At 42.7% G+C, this 22,999-nt stretch overlaps 1 protein-coding gene across 3 annotated transcripts in view; it reads left to right on the top strand.

Moving 5' to 3' along the window:
* MICU1 (mitochondrial calcium uptake 1) overlaps positions 1–22,999 on the top strand; it is a gene marked incomplete at its 3' end in the record, with an annotated part of 94,768 nt that overhangs the window by 17,002 nt on the left and 54,767 nt on the right. For 2 of the 3 annotated variants that reach the window (XM_082001906.1, XM_082001908.1), the window contains exons 3-4: positions 4,102–4,264; positions 13,907–13,950. In XM_082001906.1, coding sequence (XP_081858032.1) covers positions 4,102–4,264; positions 13,907–13,950 — 207 coding nt within the window. Of the gene's footprint in view, positions 1–4,101; positions 4,265–13,906; positions 13,951–20,358; positions 20,371–22,999 lie in introns of all 3 variants that reach the window. The other variant, XM_082001907.1, reaches the window with a different exon arrangement.

Below are 22,999 nucleotides of genomic sequence, written 5' to 3' on the forward strand. Positions count from 1 at the left end.
AGAGCAATGCTGATTACTTGCTCATCTTTCTCCTCCAGTACATACTCTGCTAATAAATGCAAAAAAGCGACTTTTCCCTTTGGTCCCATAATATCTTTCTGGAGGCCCCTGGTGACATGAGGCAGCAGTTCTGGAGGCAGGATGAGAATTTTTGGCTGCATTGAGGACTTGTGTGTACGAGGGGAAGGCAGGCGCCTGGGTGCACGCTTTGCCAGGAAAGTATTTTGGAGTATTTCAAAGGCAAGAGGTGGTGGGAGGAGGGACTCGTCTGGGGTGATTTTATGTCCAGATTGTTTAGAAGTAGTGTAAAATAAACCTCACGAATGGTGATGCGTACGCCCGCATACATACACGTGTGCTTTTTACCTCCACATTTGTATAGCAAGATCAGGGCACCCATATTATTGCCCACTTCAAGTTTAGCACCCAGTCTTAAATAAGTGAATTGTACCCATTTGCAGGGTCTCGGCTGTTCCCTTCTTGACCTGGCTTTGTATTCAATCCAGTCTTGAAGTCAGAGGGATGGGTTGTAGCATATTTGTTAGTTTTTGCCAGCTGATTAGATCATGGTAGCGAAAATGAGGTAATTGTGAGTTCAGCTGCAGGCAAAAGGGAGTAAGTGTTGCTGCATTTGCTCACTTCTCATAGGGAAGTTTGAGGAAGAAGTGTGATTGCGGTTGTGATGAAAACAGCCTGTGACATACTAAACAGGCATTTTAGATTCTACTTTTTTGGTCTAGATTATGAGTTATTCATGACTGTTGTTCCTCATAATTTTTTAGGAATGTGTTTGTCCTGAAAATTGGAGGTTTATGTCACAACTACTTGCTGGAACTCAGAAGGTTGCAAATTAAAACTAACAGTACCTTCCCATGAAACTTTGAGTAGCTGTACATAATCGCATTCCCATCCAGATGTTCACCATCACAGGTTGCCCAGAGAGGTGGTAGATGCCCCATCCCTGGAAACATCCCAGGTCAGGCTGGATGAGGCTCTGAGCACTCTGCTCTAGTTGAAGATGCCCCTGCTCATGGCAGGGGGCTTGGACTAGATGGTCTTTAAAAGGTCCCTTCCAACCCAAACTATTCTATGATCTGAAAGTCAAATCGCTTAACAAGTAACACCCATTTCTTAAACTGCAGTGGACTTACAGGTGCTGCTTTGTGCTTTCATGGAGATGGTAGGTCAGCTCAGCTCTCTTCAGATGTGCCAAAGTTTGCATCAGAAGCTGATGGTCATGAAAAATCCTTCATTTCCCACTTTGCTGTCTGCTGCTCTGAGACCTAAAGCAAAATGATACTGTCAGCTCTCCACCTGCTGCACGCTTAGGTCCTGTTTTTGCAAGGGCATTCAGCTGCTTTTGTTGGAGGAGGGGAAGCCCTAAACCACTTGCTTGCTCATGAAACCACAGACTGCATGGGGACAAACCTCCAGGTTGGCAGACCTGTGTGCAGTTGTGCTGCATGTTGAGACATGAGACCTTTTTTAGCCTGTCTCGCCATGCCACCTTGCTTTGGGAGCCATACATAGCTTTGGAGTGACAGACTGACCCTCCCTGCTCTACAGCTGTGTATTTAAAATTGCATCCTCCTGAGTGCCTGGCACACAGCTGGGGAAGCTTTTTATTTTGCAGTAGGTGTGGCTAGAAGACGGGATGGCAAATGATTGAGGAAAGGGCCACATAGTAAATGGATTTCTTGCTGCTATTGCAAGTGATGATCGTGATGGACTTGAGGGTGCAGTGTGGATCTGAATGAGGTGCTGGAAAATGGCTGTGCCCAAAGTCGAAGCAGCATGTAGACTCTGTAACACCAATAAAGCAGGGGCCTTGAGGATTACTGTGAGCTTGGGATAAGAAAGAGCTGGCAGTGAAGTTGCTGGACTGATAAGGAAGAGTCTTGGTGAAGATGTCAGGCGAAGAACAATGGCAATGCCCATGCTCCAAAAATGAGAAGAAAAGCACCTGACAGCAGCAGGCCTGTCAGTAGTGTCTTGGCAAGATCTTAAAACAGATATAGTGGAAAGATCCATTGCAGATGTGAAGTCAAACAGGGTAAAATGAAACATGGTTTTACTGGCAGAAATGTCAAGACTCGTGTCTCCGGTGCAGCAGTGGAGTTGTTGAGTAAAACAGGTGTAACTTACCCAGCTGGGATGAAGGAAAGCATTTCATAGTGCCTTGTAAGAAATTATTCCACCGTCTTGGAAAATCGGGAGTAATGTAAAGTCTCAGGCAGCCAAGTGTTTCAGCTAGAAGACAGGCTGTGTTGCAAGGGTGTCATGGATGGAGGGAGCTGTTGTTTGCGGTCTGTGGTGTCTGTTCCTGGCTCCAGTCCTAGGCTTGATACTGTAGTTGGTTTTAGTTGTCTTGCTTGAAGGTAAAAATACTTAACTCCAGTTTTGGCAGATCAAGTTGGGTGAGGTGTTATTCATAATGACATCAGGTCATGCTACAGGAAGGAGTGAGATACGGGTCTGCAATCACAAGTCAGAAGATCACTGGCATAATGAGTTACTGCTGGCTGTGTGGGAGCTGTAGACAAAGGTGCATCCAGCTTTGCAGCTGCAAAGAGCTGGGAAAGTGTGTGTTGTCGTTTACTGCAGTACTAAATTACTGATAGACTTGTAATTTAGTAATAAAACAGTTGCTTTCAATCCAGTGCCCTTATGCTTGGGAGACCTTGTGGACTGAGGCAATAAAAATGGGATTAAATTTGTTGATTCTAGGTGCAAAGGCTAGTAGCAGAAGGGACTAGGGACAAAAGTTTTCGTCTGTGCAGGTGGCTGCAGGAAAGAGGGACCTGGTTGTAGTGGTTACGCAAGGACATTTCTGAATTATGAAAAAGCTATGGTGATGCTAAAAAGAGTGGTGAGAATGCTTTAGATATTGTCATTATAGATAGTGTCATCTTCAGCCATGTTTGCTGGAGAGCTGAGCTGGAACAACTGTAGAGGAGAAAGGCTTTGCTCTCCCCTAGCTACTTTACCCAGGCCTGGCTTGGAGGATTAAAAGTCTTTGGCTTGTTTTATCCTAGAAATATGAAAAATTAGAGAGAGTGTTGTCTTTCTGATAAATATCAGGGTGGGGAAGTTGTTCGAGTTAAAGGACAAGGCTGAAATGGGACCAAAGCCATAAATGATCTACAGCTGCCTTGGCAGTACCCTTGATCTTGCCTGTACTCTTCCAGCAGATTGGTGGTGTTGGGTTTTTTTTTCTGTCCTGTGGCTCTTGGCCAGAAGTGCTGAAGGTTTCAAGTACATTATGGACTGTTAAACATAGCATATGATGCAGGAACAAAAAGCTGAACTAAGAAGGAAAGTTTTCTGTTCTAATACATAATGAAGTGTAGGTCTTTGTGCTTTTTTTCTCCCTTGTGGCCTTATGTTGTGATTTTGTTTGTAAAAGCTTTCTGTTCTCTTCGATTAGTTCCAGCTGTGTTTTGGGGAAAACAGTTCTAGGTACAAAATAATTGCTACTGGCAGAGTGAGCAAACGGCAGAGTGGTGGGGAGAAGAGGACTGAGTAGAGAATGTTTCTGCAGAATTTTGCCCAAGTGATAGGAAAGAGGAAAAAATGAGGCTGGGTGACTGAGCAACCAGCTGCGGCTCCAAGTAATTTTTTCCAAGACTCAGCTTGAAAGTAAAGGTCTCTCCCAACTCTCCCAGACTTTTCTTTTATTTCATTTATTAATCATAAATCAGACCCTTCAACACTGTGGTTAAATGCTGATCTGTTTTCGATTCACAGATGTGATACTAGTGGGTTTTTTATGTTCACGTTTAAAAGCGCCTTCAGGGATTCTGTTAATTTGTTTTTTCTCTGTCATCATAAAGAGTCAAAACTTATCAGTAGTAAAGACTCATTGTGTTTGTTCTTATTCCTGGGACATCAGGAGCTAATGCTTCCAATTCTCCTGGTAGTTCAAAGGCTGAGGAGAGGAGGGATTTTGACCCTTTTGGCATTTTTTCTTTCCAGTGTTGTGTTGCTGCACACAACTTTGTTGTCACGTGGCAAAACCTTTGCAGGACTAAGGGTGGCCGCTAATGCAGGTGTTGGGTGAGGAACCATGCACATCTAATGCTGGTTAAATTGCATTTCCAGGTAATGGAATACGAGAACAGGATCAGAGCCTACTCCACGCCGGACAAAATCTTCAGATACTTCGCCACTTTGAAAGTCATAAACGAACATGGTGAATCGGAGGTTTTTATGACACCGCAGGATTTTGTGAGATCGATAACACCTAATGAAAAACAACCAGAAAGTGAGTGGTGTGTGTGTGTGTGTGTGTGTGTAGTAACTGGAGAAATGAATACAGCGAAGGGGAATAAACTCTCCTGTTTCTGCTTACCTGATCTTTAAATTTCCCATCAAACAGTTACGTTGTCAGGTATTGTCCGTCTCGTTATGTTGAGAGGTACAGCACAAAATGGGGCTTGCTCTCTGAGGGTGCTGCCACAGTCAAAAAAAACCCCAAAACAACACAAGTGGTGTTCTCCACCCACGCGTTTTGGCAGTGTGACTATGTGCAGAAGGATAACGGAGTTGTAACGAATGCAGGAGTGAGGCAGAAGGCTGCCGGGGCAGCTGTGCGGGAGCCACGCACGTCTCTCCAGCAGAGCTTGCAGCACGTCCGTGCCAGCGCAAGTAATCATTCAGGTTCAGAAGTGTTGATTGGGGTATGCTTCTTGGGAGCTTTGAATCTGGGATGGCTAGGGCTAGAAAGCACCTCCTGAAGCTATCTGTTCCTCCTTCGTGCTCCAGACCCAAAATTAGCCTAACCCCTTCCACCTTGCCTGAAGTGCTACTGCAGTGTATTACATCTCGTTGGTATGAGACCTTGAAGAGCAGGTGAGATGACTTTCTTGTATATTTATTAGTGAAAGATTGCCTTCAACTGAAACTGTTTAAGAACTGTTCATAAACCTTCAAAAGGAAGATGCTTTAAAAAGGAAAACCTTCACAATAAATGGGTCCAGTCAGCTCTGTGTGCTTGGCTGAGCTGCGATGCTGCTGGCCAGGGTGGGACTTGCCTCTGGCTTCAAATTCCGTGGGGATTGCAGGGAAGCATGTCAGCTGTGGTACCTCTGGGAGTTTGGCAGGCAACAGGCAGGAGAACAGATGCTGTTTTTTCCTGGTGCAGAAAGCTTTGTCCTGAGCATTTGGTAAGAGGTTGGTTTTTGTGGGGTGGCAGGAGGATTTTTGCCTGCCTTCTGCTTTGGAGGAGATTTGTGTTTTGGGTGAGACGTGGGAAATCAGGTTTCTTGGTCTTCCACAGGGTATCTCAAAGAATGAAAGAAGCTTTTGTCAGATAAAAGCTCCTCTCCCCTGTTACAGGCATTGATGAAGAACCTCAGCCCCCAAATGTTAACTTTTTGAGAGCGGAGTTTATGTACAAACTGGGTACATAAGTTGTACATACAAATGATGTACAACATGTTTTGATATCTTACCTGACAGCTCCTAAATAAATACCATATGTATGCTTGTGCTTAGAAAACAACAATGCGAAGTGTGTGCAGGAGGGAAGAAAAAAGAATCCTGGCATGTTAAAAGCGTGGTGGTGGATTGATATTTAGGTTTTCTTCAAGTCCTGCAAATGTAGTTTTCATAGGAATTACATGGTTCCATTTTCAGTGAAGAAATAGTCGGAGCAATTAAACAGAAGGTAATGTTTGTAGATGCTGAAATTGTGTTACCATCTTATCTATCTAAAGCTCCTTGAATTGGTAATTTGAAAAGCAGTAACACCTGGTTGAGTGCAAGTCTCCCCATGCAAGGAACTTTTTTGTCAGCGAGTTTAAAAATGGAGCCACCTATATTTAATTTCAAGACGTGCTTCTCTCTTACTTCTTCCATGCAATATATGTGCTTGGTCCACTTTAAGGTGTGCATAGAAAATAGGTGGAAGAGTGCTCAGAAAACACCTACTTTGGGGACAAGCGAAGGTGACTAATGGGAAATAATTTGTCAGTCTTAGCCACTAACTTTCCACTGTAACTATTATTATCCTGGCTAGGTGAGCTGCTTAAATGTCCTGTGAAGCCTGTCGTGCCTTTAAGCGCCTGCAAATGCTGCCAGTCAGTGACACAAAGCAGCCTAAAAGGGAAGAAAATTGCTGTAGTGATACTTAGAGGTGCTCTAGGATAGTGGAATGAGATGGAAATCGAGCTTTGGCTGCCCATCAGCAGGCAAAGCAGGAGCGTGGCATCTTATATCTTGTTGGTTTGAAAATCTGTCTTGAGGACCGTTACCATGGTGGACTTGCTTCTAGATGAAGCTGCCGCTAGGATGGTTGTTCCTTACGAATGCTGTACATCATGACAATCACGGTAATGTTTTTTTAATACATAATGAACAGTAGAAGAGTAAAACACTTAATGCTCCAGTAAAGTCAAAGCAGCCATAAACTTGTTCCTGAATGTTTTAAAAGCTGGTAGTAAAAAAAAAAAAAAAAAAAAAAAAAGAAAATAGGTCTGATTTTAAAACCAGAAGTTCAAGGCGAAGACTGCTACCTGCTGGCTGCTTTATTGCCATACTTTACATCCGTTTGGTACTTTTGACTCATAGGATAATCAAGATTATAGATTAGTAGGGAAACGCCGAGGCAGCTTTCTCCCTTAGTCACGACTCGGGTGTGCCCTCCGCCGGGGCTGGAGCATCCTGCCTTCATCCCAGGGCCCTCCTTGGGGTAGTGACGTAGCCTGGAGCACTCCTTGGAAATCTCCTTCAGGTAGTGACGTAGCCCACTGTAATCATACTAGCTAGGTAGGTTAGTGCTTGAACGGAATTATGGATGACTGTCCGCAGTCCTGCTGACCCCGAGGTTTCCCATGAGTGGTATTTGTCGATGGGTTTGTGCTGCGAAGCAGTCGTCTTCTGGTCCTGTAAATTGAGTCCTGCGTAAGCAGTGTGAGACACGAGCAGGGCAGGGAATGCTCTGAATGCTCAAGCTGCTGGTCATAATTTCAGCAAGTAATTTCTTGTTAATATGTCTGCTATTTTATGGAGAGAAAATACTGTGGAATGTAAGTGATAAGGAGTAATGAGTCCCTATCTAAGTCCCTGTTGTACTTATTTTTAAACTGCTTTTGTACTGCGAGGTATCTTATGCCTGGTTCATTTTTATGGATTACATAGGGGAAAGTTTGATTTATTGTCAATAAAGCATCAACTGAGTTCTAGACTGCGTTTTCCTAGCTTGGGGAAAATGAATGCCAGTTCATTAGCTCCTGTAGATTGCTTTCTCTTAATAGTTCAGTAAAACTTTTTGCTGTAGCTTTCCCAAGTAGACAAGATTGCTTAAGGTGTGACACATTCTCGCTGAGCTTGGAAGTGCCTGTCAGAATAAGCCAAAGAATGGCATTAAACTTGGAAGATGCTTTAAAAAAAAAAAAAAAAAAAAAAAAAAAAAAAAAAAATCTTTATATACTATCTAGAAAGTCCAGGTGCCAGCAGAAGCGTGGGCAGTGATATGTGCTCCCTGCAGTCCTGTGCTGTTTTTTTTCCTCCCACCTTCTCTGGTAGCTGAGAGGTTGCTCAGCTCCAAGGCTGGATGAGCCGGAATGGTTGCTTCATACCTGGCACTTGCTTGGTACCCCAGCCCAAAACCAGCTGAAAATACTACACCTTTGTCTCCAGTGGGAAGGGTAAGGGTTTGCAAAAACCCCGTTTTAGATGTTGCAGGTCTGCGGACACAGCATGGGCTTTTGATGAAGGTGTATGAAGCCATGACACTCGACGGGAGCCGTAACCATGCCTGATACTTGCAGGTCGTTGCTGCTGGGTTCTCTGTAGTCCTCCGTAGCTGTGGGGCTGCATGAAAGTGTCCAAGTGTTTGGACCTGTTTGGTGGTGGCCTGCCCAGTCCTCCCTTCTTTCCTAGTCTCCAAGTTCCCTCCACTTCCCCAAGTTTCTCTGGGTCCATTCTGCATTGATCGTTTTCCTGGGAAAAGTGAGTATTTTGGAGCAACCTGGGCTAAGAAAGAGCTGTGACTTAGCTAGCCAGTACCAGGTTTTTTTAGTCTTTGCAGTAAAGCTTAAAAGAAGTAAAAAAGGCTTCGTGTCTCATCATGCTGTAACAAAGACAGGTTATACTCAGAGCAGTCTTCCTCTTTCATCCCAGCGTTAACCTCCCTGGTTAAGCCAAACTCCTGCCTCATGAAAGATGCCTTTCCAGATCCATCACACTCAGCAGCAGCTTAAATATCTGAAGTCTTGGAAATGCCCTGGAAGGTTTTCCTTTTTTTGTTTGATGTTTTTTTGTCTGCAAGAGACCACAAACATGCTGTTGAAGCACAGCCAAAAGCAGCAGCCTCTGCGCGTAGGACAGTGTCGGAGGCGAGGAGCTGTGAAGGATGGAGCCGATGTCTGCTGACTTGATCAGCTTGATTCTCTGTTTCTAAATGTTGGGGTTTCTTTGTCTGGACTTCATGAGCAGCTGAGCACCAACTGGGTTCTGGATTGTTGCAATGCTTGAGTGATTATTTGTTATTTTGAGTTAAGTTTGTAAAATAAAGATCTGATCTTCTGTAGAACCAGCAGTGGTGAGCTGTGTCAAGCACTCCTCTGGTCTGGTGTGGACAGGGAGGACTCCCTAGGCTCGTACAGATCTCTAAGCTCGTGCAAAATGTTTGACTGGGATATTTAAAACCCAGAAGGAAACTAGAGATGCTGAATTTGCCTTATGGTTTTTGATAGGGATTTATTTCTGTCTTCTCCCCCAAACACATCTGCTGGAGAGGCCTTCAGGTAGAGGGTAGAAGTAAGAAGGGCAGGTAACTTGGTGGTTATCTTCCAGAACCAGGAGGGTGAATAGATGTGGGGTTTTTTTTCTGTGGAAATGTCATTTCTAAGCAAGGATCTTCTCTGAGCCTGTTGTGCCTGATACGAGACCCCAGGAACCTAGCTAACGAGGAGCGAGAGGTGCATGTATGTGATAGTCATCAGAAGAAACAAATAATTAAGGCTTCCAGTATAGTTGATGGGTTGGTATGGCTGATCTGTTGTGTTATGAATGCACATCTCGTAGAGAGACTGACTGTTGGAGGAGGGTGAGATAGAGGACAGCAAAGTAGTTCCTTGGACAAAATAATTCTAGACTTTAAGACAAACCTGAAAGTGTTGCCCCCTGAGAAATCTCAGGCAGCTCATTGTTTGCTTGCAGATTACATTTTAAATTCAGGGAAAAATACTTGTACAAAAATCAGAAGCTGAGTTACAGCTCTGGAGGGGAAAACTTGGTCCAGAATTTTCTCCTCCCAAAATGTAGCATTGATTAGAAGAGCCTGATTAGCAGGCTCTAAGTAGTAATTAGCCCTTTTGTGCATCTTCTTGCAAGAAAGACTCCATGTTATCTAGTAGATAACATGGGCAATGGGAAAGGAAAAGCAGATGATAAGTAAATGTTACCCGAATAATGTGAAAAATCTGACAAGGATATAAAGACTGGAAGGAGTTGGAAAGGTTTTTCCATCAGTGGAAAACTGCTGGCATCCCAGAGGACATCTTGATGGTTTCTAATTGATCTCAACTGTGTTCTTGGCATAATATAATAGTACTTCTAGAAGCTCATTTGTTAAATATTTTTTAAAACTGCAATTTATAATCTGCTGCCCATGTTTTTTTTTTTCTACAGGATAACATGAAGATCTTAGTAATTGTTTAGATACTTAGCAAGTGTGGTAATTAGCTAGCTTTGAGTGAATCTGTGGCATGTATGTTTTTGTTAATAAGCAGAAATACAATAAGCAGATTTGATTAGAGCTGAATAAGAGTAACAGCAGGCTATTCTGCGGTTTTTTTCCTTTACATAATTCCTTCTCCTTTAAAAGATATTCCGCAGCTCAAAAAGAAAGAAATAAATGCAGAGAATACAGTTCTGCTTTTGAACACCCTCTTTTCCTCATGGTGGCAGGCAGCGAGTGTGAGTAACTTGGATTTATTTTGAAACATTTTTATTTTTAGAGTGCTGTGAAAGTATCATCACACAAATAAGAGTGGGAGCCTTTATTCTTAATACTAGTGAGTAAGTGGTGTCAGTCTAATCTGAAATAACACTTATAGTGATGCTATTTGCTTAGCTACTCCACGGCAGTGTTGCTCTTTCTTTTGGTCCCCTGATGGTACTTTAGGTGGTATCAGAATTTGTAGGAGTAATGTATAGAGGTACCTAAAGATTACACGCAAGCTGGCTACGGCGAGCACGTCTGGAAATAGTTGCAGTGACCAGTGGCACCATGGAAGGCGAGCAGCTGGTGCAGAACCCTTGGCTGGATGAGCAAAAGGGGCTTCGATAATCCAGATGTGTAGTGAAAGGTGAAGCGTTGTACAGTGTTACGTGTAAATAAAAGGCGTATTCTGGGGCAGGTGGTGATGAAAGCTCTGGCTTTGTTCGAGCAGAAACAAGCATTCTGGGTGGTGAGTATGCAATCTGGAGTAGCCGTGGTGCATGTCGTGCTGCCTTCGGTCCCGGGGAGGCTTTGTGAAACAGCCAGGTGTCCTCCTGAAACTATTTCTGGATTTCACTGCAGTCTCTCTCGAAGGAAATCCTTTAATCCCTTTGTGGGAGGATGGTATTGCAGCCCCTGCTTTTCACTGAAAGGTGGAAAAGCTCTTTTTTACTGTTAAACATGCCTATTGGCTTGTGTTCCTGCTCCAATAGCCCAAGCAGGGGCTATTTGTTTTATGAGTGTATCACTTAAAGACAATCCTGTGGTAGCTTTAATTTAGCATGCTGGCTTTTGAATAACAGAGATCTAGTAACTAACATTCTCTCCTTTCCTTGTTTGGATGTGATTGTCCTCATTCGTGCAGTGTTTCCATTAGCTCTCCAGCCTATGCGAACGCTGAATTGCTATTGTAATGTCTTAGAGGAAAAGCCTTTTGGGTTTTTCATGAAACGTAAAGAAAGAAGAACATGGGCATCAGGCAACAGTCCCTCTTTTTTTTGTGGTTTCCTTTTGTTAACTTCTAAGATTAAAGACTTGTGGAAAAACGCATAGCTAAGTCCATAAAACAGAACAACTGCATTGGAAAAGGGGAAATGTATCGAGTAAAACTGTGTGCTTTGAACACAGAAATGCCCTTTTTCAACTTTTTGAATTGGCTTGTTCTGTTGGGAGCTGTGGTAAGGGGAATTTTATAGAGGACTTAGTTAATGCAGCAGAGCAGAGGGGATATCGTTGGGCATGGCTGGGAGTAAGGGTGAGCATAAAACACTGATGTGAACCAATATGCTTGTGCTTGCAATAGGTAACGCTGTCTTCCAGGGCATGCTGATACAGTGACATGAAAAAAGGCAGCGGCAGAAGTGACAAATTTTTGTGCTGCATTTTCATATAAACGTCTCTCCCCCATCTCAGAGTCATGCATATAAGCCAAGGTTATATATATGCTTCTCGTCAGATGTGATTGTGTCAAAGGAGGCTGACATGGTACAGGTAATGATAATTACATTTCTGTAACTGCCCTGGTGGTGTAAGCAGTTTCTTCGGCAAATAATGAAATGCTTGGAGCAATCAAGCTTGAGGACAGACCTGGCAGCTTCTACACCTTCTACTTGAGGGTTTGGATGCAGTTACAGAAGAGCCCTACATAGGTCAAGGTCCATTGCTCTGTCCCTCGCGGCAATAGTTTCAGGTTAGCCAGATGCTTTGTTTTTCTCTGTCTTTGCGTGACATGCCATAGCCATCGAGGAAGCACATAGAAAGAAACATCTCTGTGCTTAGGTGGATGAGGCTGGACCAAACCCCAGTCTGCAGGCTAACTGCCCTGTATTCAGACCTCCTGATTTCACCAGTGTGTTTTCCTTTCGCTGACTCCATCGTTATTGTAATTTATTGCTGTTAACTCTCGTGCTGCTTTTTAGTCCCTCCAGTCATACCCCCATTGCCTCCCCTTTTGCCCACCTCATGTTACATCTGTGGAGAGCACAAGATTTATAATACCAGCCTCCTCCTTTAGTATAGGTACTGGCATTCTGCCTTTTTAGGTGTCGTTTGGCTGTTTTTAATAACTTTTCTATATGTACACACAGACTTGTATATATATTATTAGATATTCTATAAATATTTCTTATCTATGTTTAGAAACATATAGGATGTTTACTATATATATTAAAAAAACAGTTGTTAGTTCATCTTTTCTTGCTGTTCATCTACAGTTCATTCATTTAGGGTCTCCTTTGAAACCCATTTGCTTTCCCAACAGTAGTGTCCAGCCGGGAGGCGGGGGGGCAGGTGTGCGTGCCATGAAGACATATTTTCACTTGCCATTTTTAACCTGTGTCTCTCTTTAGCTTTCCTTGAGTACATGTGTAAGGTCAGGCTGTCAGGGATATGTCTTACAGCACTATTTCCTGGTATGGGAACAGGAGGTGTGCTTCAGAAATGACTTTATTACAACACGTGGACATAAGCTAAGCTCAGCTTAGCGGTTAGCATCCAGATGGATGGTCAGGGGTGAGATCCAACCAGATAACATGTCTCTGGCAAAATAAGCACATTTATTAAATGAATCCTGCCTCAAAATGTGGCAGTACTTATTGTACTGTGCTTATGCCCACAGCTTTGAGGAGGAACAAAATTCTTGAGAAGATTAAAATCTGAAAATGTGTATGAGTATGCATTTTTTCACTCTGTTGTCAAGCGCACAAAATACTGAGAAGGTGCCTTCTGGCTTGAATATTCACAAATCCAGAAAGCCCTCTGGCAATTGCCTTGGCCTTTGAAATTGGTGTTGGAGGAGTTTTAGCTGCTTTACTTCAGGAAGGTCAAGGGGGTCACGATGAATAACTCCATTTTCTGCACCCTAACCATTCCAGACCTTTCCAGTAGACAAGACGGGTTTTATTATCCTCCTTCATGAGCAGGTGACGCAGCAGGTGTAGGAGAGATTTTATTTTGCGTTTTTTCCATCTTTTTTCTAATTTAAATGGAAATGAGGATGTGAAAATTATTATAAACAGTGGCAGGAAGTGCATGCGACATAGCTCTTCCGAGTGGTTTTATTCTTCAGAGAACCAAAAACTGGCCCATGTTGTCCCAAATTACTGGAAGTGCTTGGTTTGAGTTCTGCTTGATCTCCTCCCACGGTGCATCTTCCTGACTTAATTCGAGCTTTGCAATCCAATGTTCCTGAATGTTTTTGTTATCTTGTTTATATGTGCATTCATTAGTGTACATATAGCTGTCCAGGCATTGCGGATTAGATTGAGAGCTCTGCGCCTTAACTCTGCAAATGCTGGCTTTTCTCCCCACTTCAAGATAGAAAACGCATTTTGTGATGGTATGAGATATTGAATTTACTAGTATAAATAACTCCTCTCCCTGCCTTTCTGCAAAATGCCCTTCTTGCTAAAGCGCTCGCTCTTACCAATGCAGCTACAACTTATCTCCTTCAAAATCTATTTATGAGCAATTTTATACTAAAATAAGCTTTGGATTTATTTGGGAATATCTCGATTAATTATAGGAACAATTCTTTGTTTTCCAATTTGTGAGCCATTCAAAAGGTGTTATTAAAATCAACAAGAGTTTTACCAACGTGCATTTACATGGGGCATCATGGGTGGAATGTTTTTGCCTGGTAATAGTGCAGGAATCTTCTGCTTTGCGCTGGGTATTGCAGGCTCTTGAGAGGTGCTGGGAGCTGTGCTCCTGAAGTCCCTGCTAGAAGGAGGTTTTCTTCTCTGATACTTACACGTTAGTTGTCTTTCGTGATCAAAATACAAAGTACAAAATGCATGAAGCCAAAAAAATTTTCCTTCTGTACTTATACTTTCTACTGATGCGATTCAGACAGTGTATTTTACTTTCTAATCCTCACTCAAACAGAAAACCCAAGAAACGCTTTTTACACTCTTAAGAGCGTTTTTTTTAAAGTATCTTTTTTTTTTTCTCTTTCAGACCTGGGCCTGGATCAGTTTATAGTGAAACGCTACGATGGGAAGGTGAGCATGTTAGACTGTTAAGTGTATATTATTCGGTGGATTTTTTAACCTGGAGTCTTTTAGTTATCACCTGCATGTGGGTGTAAGTTAAATGAAATATTTGAAGTATTCTCTTCTGAGCTTTTTGTTGTTCAGTAGCATTGCAGTGCTTTCTCCATGATGACAGAAGGTTTTTTGTTTTTTTTTTTAAAGGGATCTTATTTTAATCTTTACAGCCAAAATATTACCTCTTCTTATATACTAGTAGGCCAGAAATTATAGGTTGTAATCATGTTTCCTTGCTGCTTCTTTATGAGTGTATGAGAGCCCCACAAGTTACGCCGTTTCAGGGGAAACTTGCTTGACCTTTCCCTTCCAGACTCACCTCCTGATTCCTAAAGCAAGGAGACACTCTTGTGTTTTTATCTGCATCCCGAGCATGTGTTTTCCCCACTGTGGAACAGCGTCACTCCATTCTCGTTTTGAACCCTAGCTCCTTCCTACTGCGGTACACGACTGTTTGGATCTTTGTGCTGTCACGATATGGGTTGGTAAAATGTTGAGCATGCTCTGATCTAGTTTTGTTTGCCTGCGTAAGTGGAGCTGCCTAGCATCCTACCTGTTATTATAGAAATCAGAGATTCACTTAACCACACCGTAAATGCCATTGTCATGGAAGAGTACGGTAAAGGCAGCTCTGGCCCTAGGACTAGCAGTTCATACCGACTTCTTGATGCAGATAACTGCAGGTTAGTTAATTTTCCATCATATCGCCATGGGCACATAATGGTGCTCCAGCTTTTAGCACTATTTTCATTTCATCTGCGTCATCTGAAAACAAAGCTTCTGTTTCCCCAACGCAAGCGAGTATCTGATCCCTTCGTTGCTGAGTGATGTACCTGACACATAGTGTCAGGCATTTCCAGAAAGCCTCGACACCAAAAAAAAATGCCTTTAAAGCTTTATGTAAACACAGTGTGAGCTGAACACATGCAGTCCCCTGTCTTGTTTTGCCTTTAGCAGGGAAAAGTAAAGATGGAAGGTGATCAAATACCTGGGGTCCCTGTCATCAGCGGTGTACAAATGTTCTGGTTACCCAGGCAGCAGAGGGAGATTTTGCTTGAAAACAGGCAATTGGAAGGTGGTATTTTGGCAGTTGGTTTTGACGTGTAAAACTACGAAGCATGTTGTGAACACTTGTTTTCTTCTCCCCCTGCCACAAACCCAGTGTCTGCTTTTCATGATTAAAAGAAAACAAAACAAAACAACAAAAAAGAATGAACATATATTCTTTGCAAAATATCGAATGTTTCTTCCTCTGGTTTATGACAGTCTATTTTACATCTGCTCACTTTTATAACTTTTATCTTGTCAAGCTATCATGCTCATCCCTTAGGCTTTACATAAACAAGATTTGTTTGTGGGGAAGGAATGCTGAACCCCACGCTATTTTTGCTAATTGTTCCTCTGTTCCTAAGCAGTCTGTTCCTCTCAGGTTCGATAAAAGATCCAAAGGCAATCTCTTTGCTGAACTCGACTTTCTGTTCCTCTGCCCCTCAGCACTGAGAGCTTGCATTGCGTTGTCTTCGGATGTGACGGACGCAGTCACCGCACAGGGGTGGGGAAAAACCCACAGTTGGTGTTTGAGGTACCGTGCTTGACTCTGCATCGTCGTCCATGCTCTTAGGATCTTGCCACTCAGCCTGGTGAACATCTAGGCTGGCTGAAGGGTGGGGAACAGATAGCCTTTGCCTTATGTGCTAACCACCTTTTGCTCTGACCTGTAGCAGAGTGAAATTGTTTCTTATATATCTTACAGACGTTGGTGCTGCACTTGGATGTCAATGTGCTGTGGTGTGGATAGTCTGAAAGTAAGGCAGCAGATTTAGGGTACTGCAACGGACTTTTCTTTATTGTTATCTTCTCCCGGGACCTATTTTCTCCACAGTCTAACACCACCCTGGAAGCGTCTTGCTCTGTTGAAAATGAAGAAATAGAGCTTCTTGTTTGCCTGGCTGTCTGCTTAAAGACGCCTTGGGACTGGCTAAATCTGGCTGTGGCTATTAGGTCCATTAATGTTAATTCGAGGAGAGTACAAAATAAGTTGGCCTTGGCTCTCCCTTAGTAATGAAAGAAGCTGACAGTAGATTGATTTGTCTGATAGCATCTTGTTCTCATTTTATTGCTTTGCGTTTCAGTTTAAAAAACTTTACTCAGACAAGCACCAACTGAGGTGCTGCAGAGCTGACCTTACTCACTGGACTTTCACTTGCACAGTAGCACCCAAGGGATAAAACCCTTTTGCATCTCTTCCTCCTTGCCTGTTTCCAACTACGTATTGCTCTTGGATTATCAAAGCATCCTCTACCTGGAGATGAATTTCTGGTGCTTTCCCTTTGTGCGTTGGCGGAGCTGATGAGCAGAAGGGCGAGAGGTCCATCATTCCCCTAAGCATCCTTACGAATGTCAAGCAGAGGAATGGGGTTTGCGGTACAGGCATGCGCAGTAGGCCTGTTTGCTGGAAATTTCCTCTTGATTTTTAAGATGAAAGGAGTTTGTGAGCAGTCAGACATAAGCAAGCTGTGGTACTGAAAAGTATTGACAGTCTGCAGGCTAGATCCTGACTGAAGAGTAGAAAAGAGAATTTATTTTAGTTGCAAAGAAAGATGTATACCCAGGGTTACATGCAAGTGATAATTTAGAAGAAAATTCAGGTAAAAGAATAGAACCAGCTGTGCATGGTTGCATTTTAATTACATATTACAGGACAATGTTTAAAGTATCGGTATGAATTTTGAGCACGTATGTTTGAGAGTCAAATGCTACAGCATTGGTAAGCAGATGTATGAGCTGCTCTTTTCACAGAACCAATTTTATTTACATAAAACTACCATCAAAACAACTAATTGGCTGTGGTGCAGTGATCGGGACTGGTCTTGCCAAAGGATTTTGTGGAGTGATGTGCCTCTGTATTGTAATTGTGTTGGGTTTCTGAAGCATCTTGCTGTGCATGTGATTGAATGCTATGGTGAGAAAACAATAGCCGCTTTTTTTTCCCCTGTTCCTGCCCTTCCTCCTTCCTAGTGATAATTTATGGAGTTGATGGAGAGGGAGGTAAATATTACTGCCTTATTAATGGAAACAACGGTCCTGTAGTTTGAGTCTAAATGCTTTTTCTTCAGTCATTGGGAGACCAAAAACCCTGGAGACATCCAGCAAAAACCCTTGGTCGGATCTGTTTGCCAACATGAACTCATATTTTTCTTTGACCTGCTGCAGGGCTGAGTGTGTAGGGAGGCAGCTCTGCCCCTGGCTCCATTTTTGTCTTAAGTGTGGTGGTTTCTCCCTCAGAGAAGGCAGCTCTGGAAAGTAGAGGAAAAGAAGCATCGATTTCTGTTCATTCAGAGTAGAAGATAAAACACTCACAGGTTTGCCAACATTTCAAAGTGTTCATATTGAGCCTGAACAAAAGGCTGATGTGGGAATAGGCACAATCTAATGTGTAGCTCAGGGTGCTGTGGCGTGAAGGTGTCCAGACCACAACGGTTCATCTGCTCCATTTCCACTGTGTCTCCTTCCTCCTCTTGAATTTTGGTGGTGGGAAGGCAAATGCTTTTTTTTAACCCATCTGTAGCAGAAACATCTTGCATTGTCCCTTCTCTAGTCCTGCCATCTCGAAAAGCACGCCTCTGATTAGGGGCAAAGTCCTGTTTAATTTGAGATGTGCGGTTCCCTTGCTGCATAATGTTTGTTAGGGCTTAAGAAAGGGCACTTTTGAGAGTGATGTGGAGAAGTTTCTTTGCGTATCTGATTTTCAAACTGAGGCATCGTGCCGTTTCATCTCTCACTGCTTGCATCTGGCTTAGCAAGACGAGAGTGATGAATAAGGTCTCACTAAACAGAAGTATATATCTTAGCACATGTAATGTGGCGTAGGCTTCATTAATGTTACATAAGTTGTGATACGGATTTTGTTTAAAATTTTCTTTTTTCATGCCCTCTCTGTTTACTTGATGGGCTTTTTTGGCTTATGCATTAATAATTAAAAAGTTTAATCTCGGGGGGGGGGGGGGGGAAGGCGATGCTGTTAGTGGTGTTCCTCTAAAGTAAAGTTGCATATCCATCCTGTTCAGACCAAAATCACGCCCTGTCACCTGGGTCCTTCGGGGCGGTCCTCGTCCTGGTAAGCCAGCGCAGGGATGCTCCCGGGTGTGCCGCAGCAGAGCTTTCAGCGGTGCAGCCTGGTGGAAAAGTGTGAGCAGAGGCAGAAAACACCCAGAAGATGTGGTGGGTGCACAGCATAGATCTGTCTTTTTGTAGCGGGATGCCAACACCAAAGGTGTAGTGCTTTTAGAAGACCTCCAGCCTATTTAGGGGGAAAAAACCCCACCCTAGATGGCTTATTAGTTTAATTCAGAATATACTTGACTTGCTCTTTCATTCTCTTGTGGGGAAGATTTCTTGCTACTGCTTAATACAAACAAAAGCCTTCGAGCTACCAGCAACAGCTTGCCCTCCTGCTACCATTGCTGCAGTAAGTAATTATAGAGGCTTTCAATGCCCTCTAATTAAATTTATGAATTAAGTATTTCCTGCCAGCATTTATATTTACATCTCTAGATGTTTGGGGATGCCGTAGAGTAATCAGAGCAATAGCAAAATGAAGGGGAAGGAAAATACTTCAGATGGTTTCTCTAAGGGCCAGTAAAACAGCTGACATTCACTTCCACTTTATAATGCAGGCTTGTATCATGGACCAGCACAATGATTAGCTTAAACTACATTTATCTGCCAAGGCCCTGTAACTGGAGTTGTGTGTTCACTGAAGAAGAGTTTCTGGGAGTCAGTTCAGGAGGAAGATTTCTTGCCAGATAATTTAAAAAGTATCTCGGGAGCAGAGGAGCCTGAAAAAATGTATTCAGGCAGGATTACCATGGGAAGGACTGGAGGTAGATGCACCATCCTTTTCTGGTGGGTTCAAGGATCTCGCTGCCAGGTTTAAAAGAGGAGGAAAAGGACCTTTTATTTATTAGCCTGAATTTCTGGGTCCTTTGCTTTGTGTATAAACTAAGACTGGAGTGTGAGACTTCCACCAGGATGGTGTAAGCTGCCGTAGACCCAAGCTTGCAGCAAGAGATCCAGGCTCAAAATCCTGCTGTTATTCAGGAGCCAAACACTGGATCAGAGCTTTGGGCTCCTGTGATGTTTAAGTGCCTCCGAAACCTTCATTCAAAAGGATGCAACTCTAAATGATACAAAAGCAAGCTGTTCGGTAAAAAGCGGTGTAAAGTGCGTGTGTGGTTGATTTACTGAGCCCGTTAACAGGGAAGGATACTCAGCACTTTCTCTAGCTTAGATGCAATGAAAACAGGTGAGGATTCCTCTAAATCCAACTGTACGAGGTCTTGCCAATGTTTGCTGTAAGAGTGTTTGAAATAAATGAGTCCCCAGCATCACCAGTTTGAGCTGCTGTGTCTGGGTTACGGCTTGCTTGGAGATAAGTGTTCGGCTCTCCCAGTCCATAATCTCTGTAAAACGTCACTGTCCAATTTCAGATTTCCTGCTTTTGAATTCCTTCACTCTGTGTGCGGGTACTATTTACATAATAACCAGGAGGCATCTTCTTACATAGGTAATAACCTTATGCTCATCTATATGAAAGTTCCTCTGCCGTCCCCAAAAGCGTCGTAACATACTGCTGGGAGGTAATTCTTGCCTGTGACCCTTGGTGGAAGCAAGCAGAGATGCGGTTTATTGCAGATAATCAGCAAATCTGAGTTGAGCTGACGTGATTTTTCTCTTCTTGACTTTCTTTGACACCGCTTTCCATCTTTGTGGGTTTCTTTGCTTGCTAGCTTTCTCCTCCCAGCCAAACGTGGTTCTCCCATCTGCTTTGGTTTGCAGTTTTGAGTTACTTTTGTGTTCCTCACTGCTTTTCCCTGTTCGCTGGGACCTGTGCAGACACTGAACTGCACGTTCTTCTCTTGGCTTGTTTTTAATAGAAAACAATTTCATCAAAGAAAATACTTAATTGCTTGTAACACAGCTAAATGCGTGGTGCCCAAATATCCCTGTGGACGCCTGGATTGCTTTACGTCCACATACAGAACATGCTTCATCCTCTCCTACCTCCTCTACCAAACGTTCGTAGTGTATTTTGGTTTTGACAGAGCTCTACTTGCCGTTGTCTTTTTGTACCGCTAATTCTGTTGTTCGTTTTCACAGGGCTCGTTTGGCAGGCACTACTAAAATGCTCTGGTTGCTGTATGTCCTCTTTTATTCTGGTTTCTAGGTACCTAGCGACGTTTCTTCCAGCTACTAATATCTCCGATACTTGTGTCTTTATTCTAATGACGGTTTGGGTTTTTTTGGTGTAACCAAGCATTCCCTCATTTTCTTCCCTTTTCTAACCCTCTCCCCTTCCACCAGGATTTCTGGCAGGTACAAAGCAGACAGCATGTGCTTTGATTAGTTTGTGCTTCAGACCTCATAATATGCACTTTTCATGTAAAAGGGACAGTGTATGCTCACCCCTTCTCCCTGCTCCTTTAATAAAAAATCCTGAATCCTCTCCTTGATCCTTAGCCTAAAGGATTTATTTGGGAATACTTGAATGTGGCTTGTTAAGAGTACAGTCCTCAGGGTAACCGTTAATACATGGCTTTATTAACGGGAAAGTCTTTGAGCAAAGCTCAGATGTGTATCTCCCTGTCCTCCTATTTTCATGGTGTCTTTTGAGGCTTCTGACTTATTCTGCAGCTTGATGAGACTACGATAAAGCTGGCTCTGTTGGAAAATGGCATTTTCTGCTTCAGGCTGCCAAGTTAGCTTTACTCTGTAAGAAAGCACAGGCGTGTCTCTGGCCAAATGCTGTGGGGAAACATCACATGTTCGAATATGTGTAAGTTTGGGGAAGGTTATTTTGTAAACTTGAGTTTTTCAAGTTACAGAACTACGTAGGGGGAACTACATTAAAGAATGTTTTAGGAAGAAGATATTTAGATGCTATAGTTCATAAGATGGTTTCTAGGAAAAGGAACTAGAAAGCAGAGGGAAGTTTGTGTAGTTTATTTTTAAGTGGAGAGGGGAATATACTTTAAATGCTTTGTTTGCCATGTAGCTTTGTGATGTTAATGAAATCCATAGGGGAAGTTAGCAAAAAAAATGAGGAGCTTGGTGACAAAGTACCCTTAGTGGGTATATGCAGTCTTTTAATTAGAAAGTGGTTTATGGGATCATTTTTGGCTTTAATCTCTTAGATAGTTTTGCTGGCTTTAGATTAATGCTTAATACTTAAGGGATACAAACTTGAGCTCTGAAAACTCTGTCCTTGGGTGACGTGGAGTTAGTAGGGAGAAGAGGAAAGGGAGGATGGATTGAGCAGAGTGGGAGGGAATGTTATAGGAGATGCCTGACCTCACCGACTATGGCAGGAGGGCAGGTCTGGATGGGAGAAGGAAGGAAGAGTGAGAGAGTAAGATTTCTAGTTGTTTCTTAATTTGGCTCCTTAAACCATTTGCGATCATGAATGACAATCTCTAATTACATGATTACATGTGTTTTTTCTCCAAACCTCTTTCTTATCTGGTGAGTGATTAGTGCCAAGCGTATGGCCCTGACCTCGTCATCTGAGCTTTCTGTACAGAATTATTATTTTCCTCGTGTGCTTTCACACTGGATTTTTTTTTATCAGAGAAAAGGAGCAGCGTGCATTATAAACATGATGAGTTCATCTTGGTAATGCGGGCTGAGACAAGGGAAAGCAGTATCCCGATTTCCATCCGGAGACCTAAACAGCCATTTAAATTCAAAGGTGTCAAAAGTCAACTCATTTTAGAAGCATGATTTGGGATGTCAGGGACCTAATTTTAATCCTCCCCCATCAAATTTCCATGATGAATCCCGCTGCGGTCCTACAGATTGTGATTTCATTACCCTGTGGAGGACAGAGCCAGCACAGCGGAGGGGAGCAGAAGTGTAGACTGTCCCTTTTTCCGAGGCTTTTCCTATTTGCTTTTCCAGCAGGGGTTTCTCCCTTGCATGAGTGGGTCTGCTGCCTGCGAAGGGTCGGGAAAGTCTGTGTCATTTTTCTTGGTCATACAGAATGCTGGCCTTGCATTTCAGGTGCCGTTTGTTTTAAAGGTGATGAATATTTACAGCCTTGCTGGAAGGAGGGAATGCAGATTTCTCTTTCCAGTCTCAGGAGACCGCCCCTAGCAATACTTGCTGTCTAATTTTTGATTCTCTGTACATGTCCAAATTCATCAGAGGGCGAGAGTATGCAGAACTATTTAACGTCCAGCTCTGCATTTTTGTTCCCCTGTGTATATATACAGATAAAATAACCCCCAAATTAAAGCTTTTAAAAACTCTTGAAAGGTCATAAGTTGCAGTATCTATCTGCCAACAGTAAGTTTAAAACATTTTCCTGTGCTAATGCTCACCCACCATGATTTGCCATGCAGAATCTGTTTGCTTTTGCCTGTGTTAGTATGTAGACTTCATAGTAAATTACCTAAAGCCGCTAGAAATGATACTGTAAACTTCTCCACTGCTAAAAGAGGTTTATGAGTTTCAGAAAGTTCTTGTGCTGTTTCTAGCACAAGCTTAAACGCTTTTTTTCTTACTTAGTGATATATAAAAAAACCCTAGCAATGTGTCTAAAAGGACTTATTTTGCATCCACGTTATAAAGCTAGCTTTAAACTAGATTCCTCTACTCTCCCCCAAGTCCTTTTTTGTCCTTGTTTCACAGCTGGAAGGACCTCCTCTGCCTCTTTTTCCCTTAAACGGCTTTTGAACATCTGGGCTGAATGGCTCAATTTTTAAATCTCATTCTGAAAGCCTTTTTATTTCTTTATTTCAGTTTTCTTAACGTAGATAGTGAGGTAACAACATGAACTGTCATGAAATCTCCAAATCCATGGCTTTGGTGCTTTAAAGTTCATGTCTTCAAAACAAAAGAGCAAAAATGAAAAATCTCCCTCAGTTTGAAACCTCTGGTTCAGAATTCTGATGCAGACAGGGTGCAAAGCGGTAATATTTTTAGTTACCATAGCAGGCTGCATTGC

This window comes from Phaethon aethereus, assembly GCF_964289735.1.
Source record: "Phaethon aethereus genome assembly, chromosome: 7".
NCBI lineage: Eukaryota > Metazoa > Chordata > Aves > Phaethontiformes > Phaethontidae > Phaethon > Phaethon aethereus.